Genomic DNA, 18,453 nt, shown 5'->3' on the forward strand with positions numbered 1-18,453 from the left:
TAGAGTCTCGGTCTAGTCTGAAAGTCCAATGAAGTCTCTAAGCATACTGTTCCTACTGAAGTCTAAACTGAACTGTTCCTGCATTGAAGTCTGAAGCATACAGTTCCTACTGAAGTCTAAACTGAACTGTTTCTAAAATAGAGTCTGAGCCCTGAACAAGCCCAAACCTGGTCACATGGTCTTCAGCCCCGCCCACAACAAAGAGTTAAGGTAAAATTGTATACCAATACACATGTATATAATACAGTAAGTAATTATATGCATAACAAATAACTAGTGGAGGCTAGAGAAGGCTGCTACTTCCAGCAGGCAACATCTAGGACTAATCTCAGGCATTTTAATCAATTATTTAAATAAACTATTGTCATGGATACTTTTTAACCAAAGGTTCTTTTTATTGCTATTTCAGTGTGAGAGGGTATATCAGAACAACTTTTACAAAAGAGATTTTACCACATCTATTCTGCATTCTCACACATATACACATTCAGTCATCACCATGCATACATTATCATCTTTTTTTTTTTCCTTCTCCTGGAAAAGAGAGTTGCACGTGAGCCAGATTGCATTCCCTGCAAATCCGCCATTCTGCAAATATACCATCTTCCTCTGTTCCTTGGAGAAGATGGGCAGGTGGATCAGACTTCTCCAGTCTGCCACAATTTTTGGATTGTAAAATACTGATTTGTTTTTGGTTTGTTTGTTTTTTTCAAAATAAAGGTTCTTTTATCTAAATTGCTTCATGTTCCGTGTTTTTCATGGATTTACATTATTTTTACTTTGAGATGTTTATATGAATGCCCACAACACCATCCAAATGGTCTGAAAATCATGCAGTTACATTGTGCACTGAGTAAATGTCTAAATATGAAAACAGATAAGATTATAATTCCATATCTTTCTACATGAATTTCAGAAGATACCAAATCTAAATCATTCAAGTTTTTGTGTGAGCAGGGAGAGCTACACTTCCCAAACCATTAGGATTCAATGAGCACCAGGCAAAAAACAGAAGATAAGCTTTGGATTTTATTTATTTCTTTAAGGGCTATTTTTTCTATCACTTGAGTTGTTGGGACACAGAAATTAGGGATGTAAAAACAAATGCGGGTGGGGGGACCTTTAGTAATTAGGTAGTTAGGCAAAGGAAGGGGTCTTTAGATCTTGAAGGGTAATATATCCTCCATACATTCCAGAATGCCCTCATTAATCTCCTTAGAACCATGGTCTAGCTATTTGAGGAACAATTATGTTTCCTAAATTATAATTCAGGCAACAGGACAATTGCACTGTCTTAATACATGCTTTGAACAAGGTAATTATCCTGTATCTGGGAGAAAAGGTTAATTCTTTGGTGAATTAAACCATCCTTGTTCCTGAAGCTTCAGAATTCTTTGTTCCTGATTAGCAATTGTCTGAGTGGTTTTGCATTTTTGAAGGCACTGTGAAAAATGGTGGTTCGGGAACTGTGTGAAGATAACATTTAAATGGCTGAATATTATAATTTTTCCTTCCTGCATCACTGGAGCACAGAAGTAGGTCATTTTGACCATCGTTTTCCTTCTCTGTAATCGTGCAAAGTAGTTTATAGCCAAATGATTGAAGTCACAGTGACACCAAGGAACAGAAGTGCATTGAGGCCACTTAAAAATGAACAAGCAGATGGGGATAACAGTGCTTTTTTAAACCTGCTTTGTTCCAAAGTGAGACAAAGCAAAACAAACTCACCTTTTTCTTCCTTGCTGCAAATATATAGCTCAGTAACAATGGATTTGTTGACTTCAAAATTCAAATAATATATATTTAAAGGATCAAGCTATTGGTAACTGAGATCCCATGTCAAATCCTTAATTTCCTTATTAATTTATCCCTCCTTTTCTTTATAGCTGTGTATTCATGACAATTACAGAAACAATCCATTCCATAACTTCCGACATTGCTTCTGTGTTACCCAGATGATGTACAGCATGGTTTCGCTCTGCAACCTCCAGGTGTGTCTTTTTTTCTATCAGCATTAGCTTTTCCCAGCTCCTTTGTAACTAGAAAAATAGGCTTGCATTCATCAAGCATCACAAAGTCCATGGCATCTTGCCTACAGTACAGTCCCTCCCCCGCCGCTCCCCACCTGTGGTAGTTGTTCATTTAGTACAGCTTCCCAGTTCTCGGTGTGTGCCACAGTTTCTAAGATTAGCTTTAAACCCAGCTTTAAATCTCTTTTCCCGTCCAACATTCCATTTTCCATTCTTGAGTTGGGAGTAGAATAACTGTTTTGGGAGATGGTGATCGAGCATTTGGACAACGTGGCCAGTCCAGCAAAGTTGATGGTGGAGGATCATCGTTTCACTGCTGGTGGTCTTTGCTTCTTCAAGAATGTTGCCTGTCTTCCCAAGAGATTTTTTGAAGGCAATGCTAATGGAATCATTCCAGAAGTTGAGAGTGAGAATGTAGTTCACTGCTTCTTAAACTGTGGGTCCTGACCTCAGTTGGGGTCCCCTTAGCTCAGTGTTGAGAAAAAATTTGCAACAGTAAAGGTTTTCTGAACTCCACCTAGACATTCACACGAATCTTTTACCACCAATGTGCAGTGTTTCCAGTGGATGCTGCAGAAAATGCTTCAGCTATATTTCATAAAAAAGAAAGCCAGCTAGTTTAGCAAGCCTTGCAAATGCTGATTTATTATCAGTAAATGTTTGATTATTTTATCTATATATATAAAAGAGTGATGGCATCACGGCGACCCACAAAACAACAAAACTACAGACCCTCCAACCTCGAAATTTGACAACACAACCCATCATCCACGGCTCTAGGTTGATACAACAAAAAGAAAAGAAAAATAAAGTCCTAATTAGAGAGAGGGGAATAATTGCTTTTATCCAATTGCTGCCAGTTAGAAGGCTAAGCTCCTCCAACTTGGTCTCCTAGCAACCCAATAAAAAACAATTAAAAACACTAAAAAATAATTAAAAACACTAAAAAATTAATACAATAAAATACTATAACAGAAAATAACTAAAAATAATACAAGAAAATAATAAAATATAATAAAAAGATAACTTACAATAAAATTTATTAAAAAATACAAATAACATCAAATAAAAATTACACAATTTTTAACCAATACCACCACCATTTTACCACAGCAACGCGTGGCCGGGCACAGCTAGTATACTTATATACCTGAGGGCTGTGCAAAAAGGTTTCAAGCAAAAAACAAAACAAAAAACAGTTGCAAGTGGAAAAAGTTTAAGAAGCCCCGAAGTAGCACATACGTGCCTTCATCTGTCCAATTATGCCAGGACATTTTTCCTGAAGTCACTCTAGTCTTTCATTTGTCAAAGTTCAGGAGAAGGTCAACATATTTCACAACTTCAAGGGCTTCTGTTCACATAGATCATGAGCAACCCATGCAAGTTAGCAATCCAACAATATTATTTGGTTGAGTGCTGTAGTACTTTACTGATGCCTTCAGCAGGTTTGAAGTAGTAGAGGGCAAATGAGGTCATGTATTCAGTGCATAGCTGTATTGTGTGTATCTTTATTCTCCAGAACAGTAGATGTGAGGGGATCTGATGCAGATTAAGACTATGTTCTTCCTAGAATTTGGGATGTTGCCTTTCAAAAGTAACTCAGGGATTCTTCACTGCCCACAATGTCAAGGAACAAAATACTGTTGCCTAGGTATTCACCTAGGAAGTGAGAAGGCAGACGTTGAAGGAAGTGGTTGTCTTTCATACAGCCTACTGTGCCTGCCTCAACCAAAAACTCATCATATTGTTCTTTGATGTGATGGAGGATGCTGTTCTGTTGCCAACATTGTAGTAAGACTGAACTGCCAGCCCATGGAATAAGTGTAAAAGCATAGGGATTTGGGGGGAATGGGGGAAAGTCCTATCTTTTGTCTTAGGTATCAACACATCTTCAGCTGGCCTTGGCATGCAGTGCCCCAAAAGTGCTTTATTCACATCAATAATGCAACCCCAGCTCAATGTCTTACAAAACTGAAAGAAACCTTTGATTTAAATAAAAACCCTAATTTATCATATGAAATCCAGATTCTCTTTCCTATCCTGTTGCCAATTATACAACAGAGGTAGGCTTCAATAACCTGCTGCTGCTACCAATAAAAGAGAAGAAAAGATCACCAGTCTTGCCTTCATTGCACAATAGCTATTAAAGGAATTATTGGATTCTAGTTATAACCCACCTTTCCAAAACACAAATGTGTTTCTTCTGTAATACAAAGGCTATATGAAATTATAAATCTGTCTTTCTTTCTCCCTCTCCTACCTAGGTAAAGATTTCCCAAATGGATATTTTAATACTAATGACTGCATCAATTTGTCATGATCTGGATCACCCAGGATATAACAACACGTATGTATCCTTTATGGAGGGGATGATTAGATGTACAAGTTCCATTTGGAGTAATGCAAGCCTAGATTTTGGACATGGCATATCTAACAGAACATAGACATGCCTGTTTGCTCAAAAGTAAACTGCATTGTGTTCAGAAGGCAATAAGACCTTCACACTCTGCTACCCTGATAGAAGAGATTGATGGCAGCCTTCAAGGTCAGTGGTCTGCTTTTGTGGTTTTGTAACCTGGATTCAAATTGAACAGCCCTTCAGGCAGAGGATTGTCCTGAATAAAGGAGAGCTCATTCCTATCCTGGAGCAATTAAAGTGATGCACACAAATGTAGAATTCACAGTACATGGGGTATCCACATTTATTTTACTTACCATATATACTCGAGTATAATCCAACACGAATATAAGCCGAGGCACCTAATTTTACCACAAGAAAACTGGGAAAACATTGACTCAAGTATAAGCCGAGAGCGGTAAATTTCAGAAATAAAAATAGACACCAATAAAATTACATTAATTGAGGCATTGGTAGGTTAAATGTTTTTGAATATTTACATAAAGATAAGACTCTCTGACTCTGATTAAATCATTATTCTCATCTTCTTCAATGTAAATGCCCTTATGTATCCTTCTAATAATAATAATAATAATAGAGTAAAATAATAAATGTAATAACAATCATAATATCAGGGTGAAATAAGAAATGTATTAATAATAATAAAATAGAGTAAAATAAATGTAATAGTAACAATAATAATAGAGTAAAATAATCAATGTAATAATACCAATAATAATAGAGAAATATAATAAATGTACCATATATACAGGAGTATAAGCTGACCAGGACCCTCACTCGAGTATAAGCCAAGGGGGCTTTTTCAGTCCTAAAAAAAGGCTGAAAAACTAGGCTTATACTCAAGTATATACAGTACTTTATGCTACATAGAACATGTATATACAATTCTTCCAATTCTCCCCATCTTCCTCCTTTCACAACTGTGTAATAGGGAGGGGGGTGCATTACACATCCCTGACCTTTCCTGACAGTCCTAGAAAAAATATTTTAAGGGACGCCACTGAGAGTTATAATGAACAGAAGGAGACAAAAAGCAGCTTCCTCCTTGCATAACATTAAAATGCAACCCTAACTGTCTAAGGAGAATATATTGTGAACACTTAAAAGCTTACAGCTTGTCCGCAGTGTCCTACCTCATATACAGAGAAAGAATTGTTTGAGGCTACAGACAATGTGATCACTGTTGCCAGTTTTTGGTCAAAAGATATTTAGCCACTTGTGTTCCTTCTATTTTTTTATCAGTTTTATACTAATTTATGCATTGTTTTTGATATGAAATAAATAAAGCCAAAGAGCTGGCATTGTCCGTAAATGCCCCCAAGGTCTATGGACAACACATGGAGCGCTGTTACCTTCCTGCTGGAGTGGTACCTATTGATCTACTCACATTTGCATGTTTTCAAACTGCTAGATTGTCAGAAGCTGGGGCTAACAGAGAGAGCTCACCTCACTCCCCAGATTCGAATCGCTGCCCTTTCGGTCAGCAAGTTCAGCAGCTCAGTGGTTTAACCTGCTGCACCACTGGGGGCTCTAAGCCAAACAGCCAAAGACCAGTCTAAATAGGATGGTCTCTCTCTGCTGGCAAAAAAGAACAGAGAAGAGGCCAAGTGAGTCTACTGTGGGGAGGCATTTCACAGCCACTGAGAAGGCTCTCTTCCATTACTGTTAAATGTATTGTTAGGTAAGGACACTCATTGTGTTTCTTTTTTGGTTATGTTAAAGGAGAAAATAAATTGTAGATAGTATTATAATTATCTGTATTTGAAAGAAAGCCACTGGCAGATGTTCCAAAAGGTATTTTATGCCCTAAAATATAATTAGAAGTAATGAGAAGTCATGAGGGAGGAAGATAATACCATTGCCAGTTATTTCATTACTTTAAAATACATACATAATTATATGTAATTAAATTTATTTCTTTGTTGTCTGGAAAAATGGTATCCCTCTCACACGTTCTGCCACTAAGAGATCCAGATTGATTGCAGTATATGAACATGACCCCTTCAGATAGCCTCTGCATTCCCTTTATCTCTTTTTTTCACATTAGGTACCAGATTAATGCACGAACAGACCTTGCCGTTCGCTACAATGACATTTCTCCACTTGAGAACCATCACTGTGCGGTAGCTTTCCAGATCCTGACACAGCCAGAGTGCAACATTTTCTCCAGTGTTGATAAGGAACAGTTCAAACGGATAAGGCAGGTATGGATTGGAAGGCTGTAGTAACATTTCCTTCTGTTTCATTCCATGTTTCACATAACTAGAGCCTAGAGGTGTAAAAAAATGCACTAATTATTATTATTATTATTACCCCGCTTTATCACCCCCGAAGGCGACTCAGAACAGCTAATTGTACTATTCCCAGGAAGAAAGCATTTCCCATTAAAGTGAAACACCCCACTCAACGGATTCTCAAAAGCCACAGGTTTTTTCAATCCAGCACAAGAACAAAAAGGCTAGCAAAGCAAAAGCTAAAATATAATGGGGAGGAGTAGCTATTCCAAAATACAAAATTATTGTAAAAATCTCACTTCTGAAATAGCTTTATTTTTATGTAAGGATAAAATTAACAAATATTTACATTCCTACTACTACTGAATTAGATTTCTCTATTTCATAAGAAGGGAATGTGTGGCTCTCCAATGGTAGTTGGGCTATAAATCACGTCAGTCCTAGCCAGGGCATCCAATTGTAAAGAATGATGGGAACTGCAATAACCAATTTAGCAATCTCAATTTGGGTTGGAATCATTAGGGAGAGGAGGGAAGTCTTTGACACCTTGGCTTGGCCCAGAGAACACAATATCTGCTATCACAATCCACTTGCTGCTGACCTTTCCTGGACAAAAGATCACTTTAGCACAGTAGTTCCTGCACTACCGGTAGTAACTTCTCTGTTGTGGCATACCAGCTATAGAATATCTTCCCTTTAGAGGCCTAGATGGTGCCATCATAGCATTTATTCCAGCACCTGGTAAAGTTGGTTTGTCATAATTTTTAATCTAATTTGTTTTACACACACCCTTGTATATGCATGGTTTTAAATTATTGTCATCATTTCCCCATTTTAATGTTAGACCATTTAAAAGAGAATGAAATTTCCACTGGAAACCCCATACACAGAGTGAAGTTTGAAAATATTCGCCATCCCAGAATCTCCTCGGTGTCTCCCGCCCCCACCCAAAAAAGTTGGGAATTTTATGCAAACCCTTTAAGGAGTGACTTGTTAGAAATGAGGGATAGGTGTGAAATAACTAGATTGTTTCCTTTTAAAAGCATAAACTTTTCACCATATTTATTTTTCAAAGGGGATGATTACATTAATCCTGGCAACAGACATGGCAAGGCATGCTGAAATATTGGATGCATTCAAAGAAATACTGGATAACTTTGACTACTCAAATGAAGAGCATGTGACCCAGGTAAGATATTTTTTTTTGTGGCAAATGATGCCAGAAAAGCTGGGGGACAAATCTACAAAGAATAGGAGTGATCCACCCTTGATCTCACTTCCATTTGTTTTACCTAAGTGTCCCTGGAAATTGTGAAATACATGTAGCCCCTGGCCCTGACCTCTTTCATAAGGAGATAAGAAGAAGCAAAAGGATGTATATATGCTTCTGAAGTGTCCTTCCTGTTCAAAATGGCAAACAAACATATTGATTGAAATACTTGTCATCCCATATTTTAAAATTTAAGCCTATAAGGAATCGTTCACATCATCAGATGCATCATTTCAACACTGGTGGTGAAGTTGCAACCTATGGCTCAATGGACCTATAGAAACTGAGTCCCTGTACTTTTCAGCCAAATGATCCCAGCTTCTGCCAAACAGAATAAGGATAAAAGCACTGAATATTTTCCTTGCCTTGTCCAAATCTGTTATTTAATTGTCAAGTGCAACAAGCCAGATCAGTCTAAGTTTTTGTAAGGCCTGGCCATTCAGATGGTATGGAATATCTTGTCAGAAAAATTATTTCCCCCCATGAGTCTATAAACTCTCAAAAAGTACAGAATTGAGCCCCCAGTGGTGGAGCGGGATAAGCCGCTGAGCAACTGAACTTGCTGACCGAAAGGTCAGCGGTTTGAATCCAGGGAACAGGGTGAACTCCCACTGTTAGCCCCAGCTTCTGCCAACCTAACAGTTCGAAAGCATGCAAATGTAAGTAGATCAATAGGCACCGCTATGGCACCGTTCCATGCAGTATGGCCTGCCACATGACCTTGGAGGTGTCTATGGACAATGCCAGCTCTTCGGCTTAGAAATGGAGATGAGTACCAACCCTCAATTGGACACAACTAGACTTAATGTCAGGGGAAAACTTTTACCTTTACCTTAATACGTTGCAGTGATGGTGTTGAAAGTTGTGTGCCTACAAGTCATTTCTGATTTATGGCAACTTTAAGGCGAATTTATCACAGGACTTTCTTGATCAGATGTGTTCAGAAGAGATTTGCCCTCGCCTTCCTCTTTGGCTAAGGCAGTGGGTTTCCATAGCTGTCTGGGGATTTCAACCCTGGTCTCCCATTTTTCTAGTTCAGAATGCAAACTATTACAGCATGCTGGCTCTCTCTGTCTAACAGAAGTACTTAAAATGGTGCAAATATAATGGAGGGCAAGGTATAAATATAAGATGGATAATTTTACTGATATAGCTAGAGGTTTGCTTAGGTTTGCTCATATGGAGAGGGAAGATTACCCGTTCACACGGTTGTCCAATTTTCAGTAGAAGGAGAAGCAGTTGATGGACCAGAGCCCACTGGGAGAGTGTATGATGAGCATGTAGAAAGTCTTCAAATCCCTGACAGTTTCGACTGAAAAGGCAACAAATGAAGTCAGTGCATAGACAACATATTTTATAGCATCTTCCTATGTTCACAGGAGTGTCAGACATGAACCAGCTGGAGCCCATAAAAATTCTAGAAAAGGGCAATTTTAGTGCTGGCTGCGTTCCACAGAGCTGTGAGATGTCTGCCATTGATTGGCAACTACTTTCACTGCTGTCACTCCATGGAGGAAACTATGCAGAGTAAAAGGTACAGATGAACACCACAAATACTTTCCCATGTTGTAAAAATGCATTTTCATATTTCAGTTGAAGATGGTACTAATCAAATGCTGTGATATCTCCAATGAGGTTCGCCCAATGGAAGTGGCAGAGCCATGGGTAGATTGCTTACTAGAGGAGTATTTTATGCAGGTAAGAGTACCTCCATACATATTAATCTAATAATTCATATTTCATTACAACAGCTCAAAGCCATATGGAACGATGTCTGAAATAGACTTAAAAAGAAAGACATGTTCTTTGTTGGAACATCGATTTTTGCCACCTCGATAATATGCTACAATGGAAAGTGCCTGTAATTGACTGTAATTTGTGACCTGAAAAGACAGCCATAGACTAGAAATAGCAATGTCTTTGGAAAACTGCACATTTCCCCAACCAGGCTATTTTTTCCATGTTAACTCAGTATGCAAACAATTCTGAAACCAAAGGGAGGGCAAAATCTATGCTTGGAGAAAACAAGCAGCAGCAATGAGTCAACTTCGTCTCTGTGGATGACTGAAGTATTCATGTGACAACCTCCAAGCACTGAAATAGTGTTTGGGTTGGGTTGTTTTTGTTGCTTAAAGGAAAGCAAGGAAAATAAAATCTCATTAGCAACGAAAAAGGCACCTTGAAGGGGGAAAGATCATAATGATCATTTATTACTGGATTTCCATTGGAGAATGGAAGCAATTTAAAAAATCAGAGTATGAGCCATCTGGCCCATCTGCATACTAACAAAAGTGTACATACCCAAGCTGTGGCAGACAGTTGGCACTGTTCCAAGTAAAACTTGATTGTGATAGGAAACATTTAAAAAAAATCAGTTATGTACTTCTTGCTAAAATGTGTTTCTAGTGGGAAATCACATTGACCAACAACAGGCACCTTTTCAAAATATACACAAGAAATTCAGTGTGAAAGATGAGACAAATAAGCTCACAAGAAAGTGCTGAGACTTTCTAGCATATTTGTTTTTCTCAGGGCATTTTTTTTGTTAACATCATGCATGTTTCGGCATAGAGAAGGAAGGGAAAGCATGCTTGAACTTTGATTCTGAAGGAAAACGGATGGCCAGACTCTGAATTGGAATATGCCCCGAACCTAGATTGGGCCTCCCTCCACAGCTGATCTTTATTTCCAAATCCAATCCTTACAATCAAGACCACACTGGGACAAACAGCAATTGGGGAAAACGTGATTTCTAGAAAATGTGATTTCCTTGCCACAAATCCAGTCCAGATAAAGACCCCACAGGGAGACTTTTGATTAAGAAAGGACATTTCTAGTTTTTAGTTTTATTATTTTTAAAAAAAGCATATTCACAGTAAAATGTGGTGCCTACCAAATCTGTGGCCTTTGTTGATGTATGAACATAGCCTAGATACTCTGAAGGCACTAGATCATGTCTGATCTTAGAAGCTAAGCAGGGTACTGGTTAATATTTGGATGGCACACTTCCAACAAATACAATCAGGGCCAGCTAACACCTCCCAACAAAGTATTTCCCCAGGCAGGAATTAGCCAGGCCTTGAAGCTGCAGGGCCATTAAGTGCTGATCAAGGTGATTCATTACAACATTCACGCTTGCATCCAACAGACAAGAGTTCTTTCTCCCACCCTGGACCTTCCACAGATATACAAATCTCCCTTGCTTAGTTTCCAGTATACCTCACTATCTCTGAGGATGCCTGTCATAGATGTGGGCGAAACGTCAGGAGAGGCTGCCCTGAGTCCCCTTCGGGCAGGCATATAGCCGGGGGGGGGGGGGGGGCTTGAGGGGCTTCAGTCCCCCTCCCCCCAAATTCTCAGAGTGGTCCACGAGAAGGCCTTACATTTATTATTTAAACTGTTATTTTTATTCATATCATGATCTCATCACCATGCTCAGTATATCCCATATGCATGGAGGTATGGGATAACGATACAAAAGGTTTGCTAGGGTAGACCCTCTCTCACTCAGACTCAGCCCCCCCCCCCCGCCCCAAACCAAAATCCCAGCCCTTCCCGAACCCAAATCCTGGCTACGGGCCTGCCTTCGGGGTGAGAAGGGCGGGATACAAGTATGATAGATAAATAAATAAATAAATAAATAAATAAATAAATAAATAAATAAAAGAGGTGGCAGGAATGCTAGACAAGAAATTGTAGAATTTCCTCCCTAGGAAACTGAGACTGAGTCTATCTCTACTGAGTAAAGACATGATTAATATATGATTAAGATGATTCATTCTTGATTTGTTAATAATATCTCTGTTGTTCATGTGCTTATTCTTCTGAATATTTTAAAAGGTTCTTTATGTACACTGTATTGATATAGTTTTTGGACCACAAGATGGGCTACAAGTATTTCAGTACATACATTATTTAAATTATAATATGAATGTGTGAGTGGGTAAATGGATGGACGGAGTGCTTACATTTATATTGACACAATTCTGCATCATCCTAGAGTGACCGTGAAAAGTCTGAAGGGCTTCCAGTGGCACCTTTTATGGACCGAGACAAAGTGACCAAACCTACAGCACAGATTGGCTTCTTAAAATTTGTTCTAATTCCAATGTTTCAAACCGTAACAAAGGTAAGATCAAAATAAATAATTTTGTCAAAAAACATTAAGTCAGCTAAAAAGAGTGCCCTCTAATGAAATGATCAACACACTTTTTCAGAAAATTGTTTTTAATAAGAAATTGTTTAAAAAATAGAAATGGCATGTGCTGTCATAGAGAAAGTACACACACACACACACACACCACTCTACTATCTTGTACATAAGAATGAGTGCCTGTTCTAACAATGGGCCCCTGCTCTAACTTATCTGTGTCTTTTGTAATATAAAAACAATGTTTTCTTCAAAAAGATGGCTTGATCTAGATGCTGTTCATGCTGATTTGCCGTCTAGTCCACCATATTTACCTATAAATAAATCTGATTAATTTCAGCAAGAGTTAATCTCTAGTAAATATGTATGCAGTCATGATTTGATGTAATGTTGAAAGCTTTCATGGCCAGAATCACTGGATTGCTGTGAGTTTTCCAGGCTGTATGGCCACGTTCCAGAAGCGTTTCAGAAGCATGTGGACAACATAACGCTCCTTTCAATAGAAAGGAGGAAACCATAAAAATGAACAAAATCTGGCTACCAGTATTAAAAAAACTCTAAAATGAGAACAGTAAATAAGGAACAACACTCTGAAAACAGGGGAATTCCAGACATGAAACAATCATGGCCAGCTAACACTTCCCAACAAAGTATTCCCCCAAGCAGGAATCAGCCAGGCCTTGAAGCTGCAAGGCTTTTCAATGCCAATCAAGGTGATTAATTGCAACATTCACACATGCCTCCAAGTTCTTTCTTCCACCCTGGATCTTCAATACATATATATAAACCTCCCTTGTCTAGTTTCTAATATATCTCACAACCTCAGAGGATGCCTGCCATAGATGTGGGCGAAATGGCAGGAGATAATGCTTCTGGAACATGGCCATGCAGTCCGGAAAACTCACAGAAACCCAATCATGATTTGGTTTTATTGCTGGACCAAATGAATAAAATTCATGTGATTATTGACACTCTTAAGTGTCAGCCCAAATAACTTCCTAACATTGCAAAATACCTCGTAAAGCAGGAGGGAGATAATTCATTTTTGTTTTAATAACAAGTCAAGTCATGACACCATATATTTTTCCTCTTGTCTTAATCAATGTAGCGGGGTGTAGATTTTCTCATTTAAAGTGGAGAATATATATTATTTCAGCTTTTTCCAGAGGTTGAAGAAGTCATGCTCCAACCGCTTTGGGAATCCAGGGATCGCTATGAGGAACTGAAGCAAATAGAGGATGCTATGACAAAAGAGGTAAGATTTTTCCTTCTCACACCTTTTGTCTTTCCTCTGTTATATCCTTAATGATCTTTTGCTGGATACTTTCCACCCAGTGAGTTAACATTTCTCAGAAGACATTGTCTGTTTTTATTTTATCTCTCTTTTTTCAATGCAAAGGGGGCCAATTTATTTATTGGTGAATTGAGAACTATAAACAAAGGACCTCATCACAAAAGGGGGGGGGGGGAGCAGAAGGTAGCATCTTCTTCCCGTCACATTGTGTGGCGTTCCATCTTGAAAGAAGAAATTGGGCAATTACAGAATTTCAAGGGTCTTTTTGCACTCTATGGGGTTTTCTTCTAAATAAGCTTGCCTTACAGCCTTAATTATAGGAATAGACCTAGATTTCCATTGATCTACATTTTAGAATTGATCTACGATATGGAATAGAGCTACAATGAAAATTAATGTAGTCTGACACCACTTTAACTGCCATGGCTCAATGCTGTAGAATCATGGAAACTGTAGTTTGGTCAGGCACCAGCACTCTCTGGCAGAGAATGGTAAAAAGCTTGTAAAACTACACTTCACATAACTCCATAGCATACAGCAACAAATAGCAAGTGGTGTAAGTTACATTCATTCTACAGTGTAAATGCATCCTTCGTTGAGTGGATCTTTGGTCTTCCAGAGCTTTTAGAGCCTAGTTCCTATCAGCCCCACCCAATATTCCCAATAGTAAAGGATTGTGGTCCAAGACATTTGGATAGTTGAAAGTTTTGTGCTGATTCTCATGCAATAGCCTTTTGATGGGGAAAGCATAAAGCTAGCTTGTCGTATGGATTCACCAATGAACAAGCTTACTGATTTAGTTTTATACATAGCCACCCACACAGTTGCTGTAGGCAACTGGAAGCTCCATAAGCTCGGTTTGTGACATTTAATTCAGCTTCATGAGTGGGCTGATTGGAGAGGAACAGAGTAATCCCGTCTTGCCTCTGCCAGCCCATTATGCATCTGTGATTGGGGACAAAGAGAAGGAAATGCTCTCTTCCTCTGCAGCCAGCACAGAAAACAAGATAACTAATAATCCCTTTTTCCATGGGAGTGTGGTAACCGTATGAGCTAGAATAGTTTGTCTCAACCTTTGCACCTTACAGATGCTTTAGAAGTCCAGTCCCAGAATCCCTAGCCAATGTACGTATTGTCTGGAGTTTCTGGAAGCTAAAATTTAGAACATCTGGAGGACCAAAGGTTGAGAACCACTGAGTTAGAAGATATGGGACACAGTTATCCATCCTTCCTCTATCAGCTTCTTTTTACCAGCCTTTTTACCAGCTAAGGGCTAAGAAAAACAATACATCCTATGTCAACTTGCTTTTATTTTCACCTGCAGAAATGTAGAAAATGTTCACACAAGAGTTGGGGGGGGGCAAGATTCCACCTACCATCATTTCATCTGCTGGCCAGTCATTTGGCCCGGCCCGGCTCAAATGCCAATGGAAATTGGAGTGTTTATGTCAGGTTTATTGGCTCCTTTGGAGGGTATACCAATTACAAATGCTTGTGGTATATATCTATAAAACCAGTGGGCTGGTCTTTAGCCTCCCAGCCTTTTGTTGTAGTTCAGCCCATGATTGTGTCTGCTCCTAATGTCAATGAGGAAGTGGATCATGGGATTTCTGGGCCAGCAAGTCAGCAGGAGAATTTAAGTCCTGAAACTGAGCAGTTTGAGCCTCCAGCATCTGAAGGCCACATTCCAGAATGAGGCCAGTTGTTGCTGAGAAGCCGTCCTCTAGGGAAGCAAGGTCAGAGACGGTAATGAAATAAGAGGATGACTCCCAGGTGGAGAGGACAATGAATTGGTAGATAGGAGGCTTAGTTTTTGTAAACTCCAGGCTGCTCAACAGAATCTACGAAGGTCACAGTGCTTGTTAGAGAAAAAACAGTTATCAGGTAGTCAGGGAAGATGGCATGATTTCATGGGTATTTTAAAGAGGCCAAGGGGATTTTTCTGCAGTCTGGTCAACGTTGATAATTGAGGCAACATCTCTTGCCAAGTCCTGCTCAAGCCTGCTAAGGGAATTCTAGTTTCATGTCTTCATTCATGTTTCATGCTTCCAAGTTTGAAGGATTGTTCCTGAATTTTATGCTGCCTTTTGTATCCTGGTTTTTTTGTATTCCAGTGCTGGGTGTTTTTTGCTTGGTGTTTTTTGGAAACTACTCTTGTACCTTGTATCTTGTGGACTATTTCATACATTTAGACTTTGAAGTTTTTACTTTTTTTGCTGAACTGATTTTTATATAATTTTCAATAAATTGCTTTGCTGATTTAACTTGGACTGGAGTTTGGTGATTAAGTACAGAGATGCTTCCTGCCCTGGAGTGCAACATCTCTGCCCTTGATCCCATGTGGAATACAGTACCCTTCCCTTCAGGAAAGAGGTTCTCCTCCTTGAAATGGGTCTCCAAGGCAATTCATGGAGGATCAGTCTATAAGGAATTGCTAGTCATGAACACATGGAAACTCCAAATTCAGGGGTTATATATCACTGAGTAGCAAGTTCTGCAGAACAATTGAAGAAAGCAGTTTACGTCCTATTGTTTTTACAGAAGCAAACTATAGGAAACAAAACATGGTTAAGAAAGCCAAAATGCCTATATAACAGTAGTTCTCAGCCTGGGGTCCCCAGATGTTTTTGGCCTTCAACTCCCAGAAATTCTAACAGCTAGTAAACTGACTGGGATTTCTGGGAGCTGTAGGCCAAAAACTTCTGGGGACCCCATCCTGAGAACTACTGCTATATAACTTTTGTCAGATAACATACAGGAGCCATTGCCAATTTAATTGGAACCAACACAGTTTATGTAATTTTGGGTTCCATTCTGAATGGTGAGCTGACTGGGTAATGTGAAACAACTGTTAAGGACTATTAAGTATCAGCACAGTACTTTAGTCTTTTTTGTATATTAATGAAAAAACATAATGCAAGACAACATTCTCTGCTTTGGCTTTAGAATCAAGGTAGATGTCAGGACCCTGGCTGCAGAGCACCAATAACCTTACACAGAGGCCAGTCTCTATCTAAAGAAATATATAAAATCAATAAAAACAAGTGAAGAATATAGTTCAGAAGCAGACCTTTCAGATGAGGTCAAATATGGTCCAGAAATGTATTGTCCAATATAAGATATTAGAGTTCAAAGTTTTAATCCACTTGACCGAAACACACACTTTGCCAAGCAATAGTGTGGGGAAATAACAGAGTCTTTAAAGTCCAATGAAGCTTGACAACAAGGCTGGAAATAAACTTGATTCTTGACTAGATCCGTGACTGGAGGCAAGACGAACATGAAGCATGAACAGAGTCCGTGGTAAAACCGTGAGACAAGGCAAGGCTTGAAGCTAGATCCGGAAAGCTAGGAACTGGGATTACGAAGTCCACACACGATCTCTCTCCTCAAGCTGATCAATTGACTCCGCAAAGAATTCTTCGCGCCAACCACCTATATTGGGTCTTGTTTTCCCGCCAACAGAACTCTTTCCCTAGAGAACGAGAAGCGAAACCCAACTCTGTCCAGATGTGTGACTCCTTAGAATTTCCCAAGGGAAGCAAGCCTAATCAGCTTGATTTCTGGCAGCAATGCGTAAACTCCTCCGTTGAGCTTCTCTGTTTCCCCTTTCTCTGGAATAAGATTCTTTTCTGGGAAACGGGGGGGGGGGGGGGGGGGTTCTGCCCAAGGCCTGTTTGGCTGAATTCTTGAGGGCAAACATCAACATCCTGCAGGTGAAGAGACTCCGGCTCTTGTTGAACCGGCGAAAACCCCATGTTTTCCTCTTCGTCTGCCACAATAGTACTAGGAACAGGACTACAAGGCCCATGAGTCATCACAGTAGATGTGTTTCCAGGGTCAAAGGGCTCCTCTGATCCCCGAGGGGGGGCCACAGTGACTATGCCTATTGGTTGCCATTCCCAATGACACAATGAGCAATTTATTCCATTTTACTCTTAAATAGCTACAGAAGAAGAAGAATGAAAATTTGACAAGTGGAGGCAGAGAGAAGTGAAATACAAATGAAAGATGGGGCACATTAAGGTAATTATCATTTTAAGTGTTTTTCACATCAGGAATCCTAGAGCATTATCTGAAAATTTATAGTTAAATATTTAGAGTCATAAAATAGAGCATATAATTTTGGTATCTAGTGCAATGTTCCATACGCTGTTGGATGTTGTAGATGGGCAGGGTTTTTTCTTCAATATAGAAATCACTGGTGCTGTTTTCACTACGACCCTCTTTCCTGGAAAATCACAGTGGCCTGGCAGCCATTAGTTCACAGACTGCCATTGGTCAATGGATCACCACTTTGAGTAGCACTGGCCTAAGCGAAGAATGAAAATCCATCTGACTTAATTAGAAGACATCCCATTATTTTTGTCCCCCCCCCCCCCCCAAAAAAAGCCAATGGGAATAAAATGTGGGAATGAATTTTTGACCAACTAGTTACAGACTATGAAATCAATTATGAGTAACAGCATGAAATATTTTGTGATAAAGGCACAAATTCTGTGAAAGTGAGACATCTTCCATGGATATAACTGGAACTCACCGAGTTAGGCATGAAAGTTGTTTGTAGCGATTTCTATGGGATAGTTGAGTGACTACAGTGTGGCTAGTATCCAATAATCCTTTTCACAAAGCATTAAAATATTTCTTTACAAAGATTTCAGATTTTAGTGAGGTCTAAAAGTATCATTGCCTCATGTCCAATACTATTCATTTAGCTCAGTGTTTCCTAACCTGTGGGCCGCTGGGCTGTGAGAACAAAAATCTGATCCACGGATCTCCTTCCTCTTTATTTTATTTTATTAATTTTATTTCTGCTCCTTTCCGGAGAGCTGGCCATTGCATTAGAAAGACCACATCAGCTTTAGATTATTAAACATGGTTTTCTGTGGGCAAGCAGATGGCGACTACTGGATGGCATATGTTCTGTATCAGTTAACTAGAGCTGATGTGGTCTATCCAATGCAGTTTTCTGAATCAGCACTCCAAATAACCAAACCAAATCTAAAGTTGATCAAAAACTGAATCATAACCATTTTGGGACTAATGTTGGAGAGTG

The 18,453-nt window shown here is 39.2% G+C and overlaps 1 protein-coding gene across 6 annotated transcripts in view; it reads left to right on the plus strand.

Annotated features, from left to right (window-relative positions):
- pde9a (phosphodiesterase 9A) overlaps positions 1–18,453 on the plus strand; it is a 97,351-nt gene that overhangs the window by 74,338 nt on the left and 4,560 nt on the right. For 4 of the 6 annotated variants that reach the window (XM_062975142.1, XM_062975147.1, XM_062975146.1 and 1 more), the window contains 9 exons: positions 142–210; positions 1,887–1,991; positions 4,295–4,377; positions 6,497–6,653; positions 7,759–7,872; positions 9,547–9,651; positions 11,954–12,082; positions 13,260–13,358; positions 17,344–17,423. In XM_062975142.1, coding sequence (XP_062831212.1) covers positions 142–210; positions 1,887–1,991; positions 4,295–4,377; positions 6,497–6,653; positions 7,759–7,872; positions 9,547–9,651; positions 11,954–12,082; positions 13,260–13,358; positions 17,344–17,394 — 912 coding nt within the window. In that variant the 3' untranslated portion in view covers positions 17,395–17,423. Of the gene's footprint in view, positions 1–141; positions 211–1,886; positions 1,992–4,294; positions 4,378–6,496; positions 6,654–7,758; positions 7,873–9,332; positions 9,510–9,546; positions 9,652–11,953; positions 12,083–13,259; positions 13,359–17,343; positions 17,424–18,453 lie in introns of those variants that run through there. The other 2 variants (XM_062975143.1, XM_062975148.1) reach the window with 2 other exon arrangements.

The sequence above is a fragment of the Anolis carolinensis genome, chromosome 3 (genome assembly GCF_035594765.1).
Source record: "Anolis carolinensis isolate JA03-04 chromosome 3, rAnoCar3.1.pri, whole genome shotgun sequence".
Classification (NCBI taxonomy): domain Eukaryota; kingdom Metazoa; phylum Chordata; class Lepidosauria; order Squamata; family Dactyloidae; genus Anolis; species Anolis carolinensis.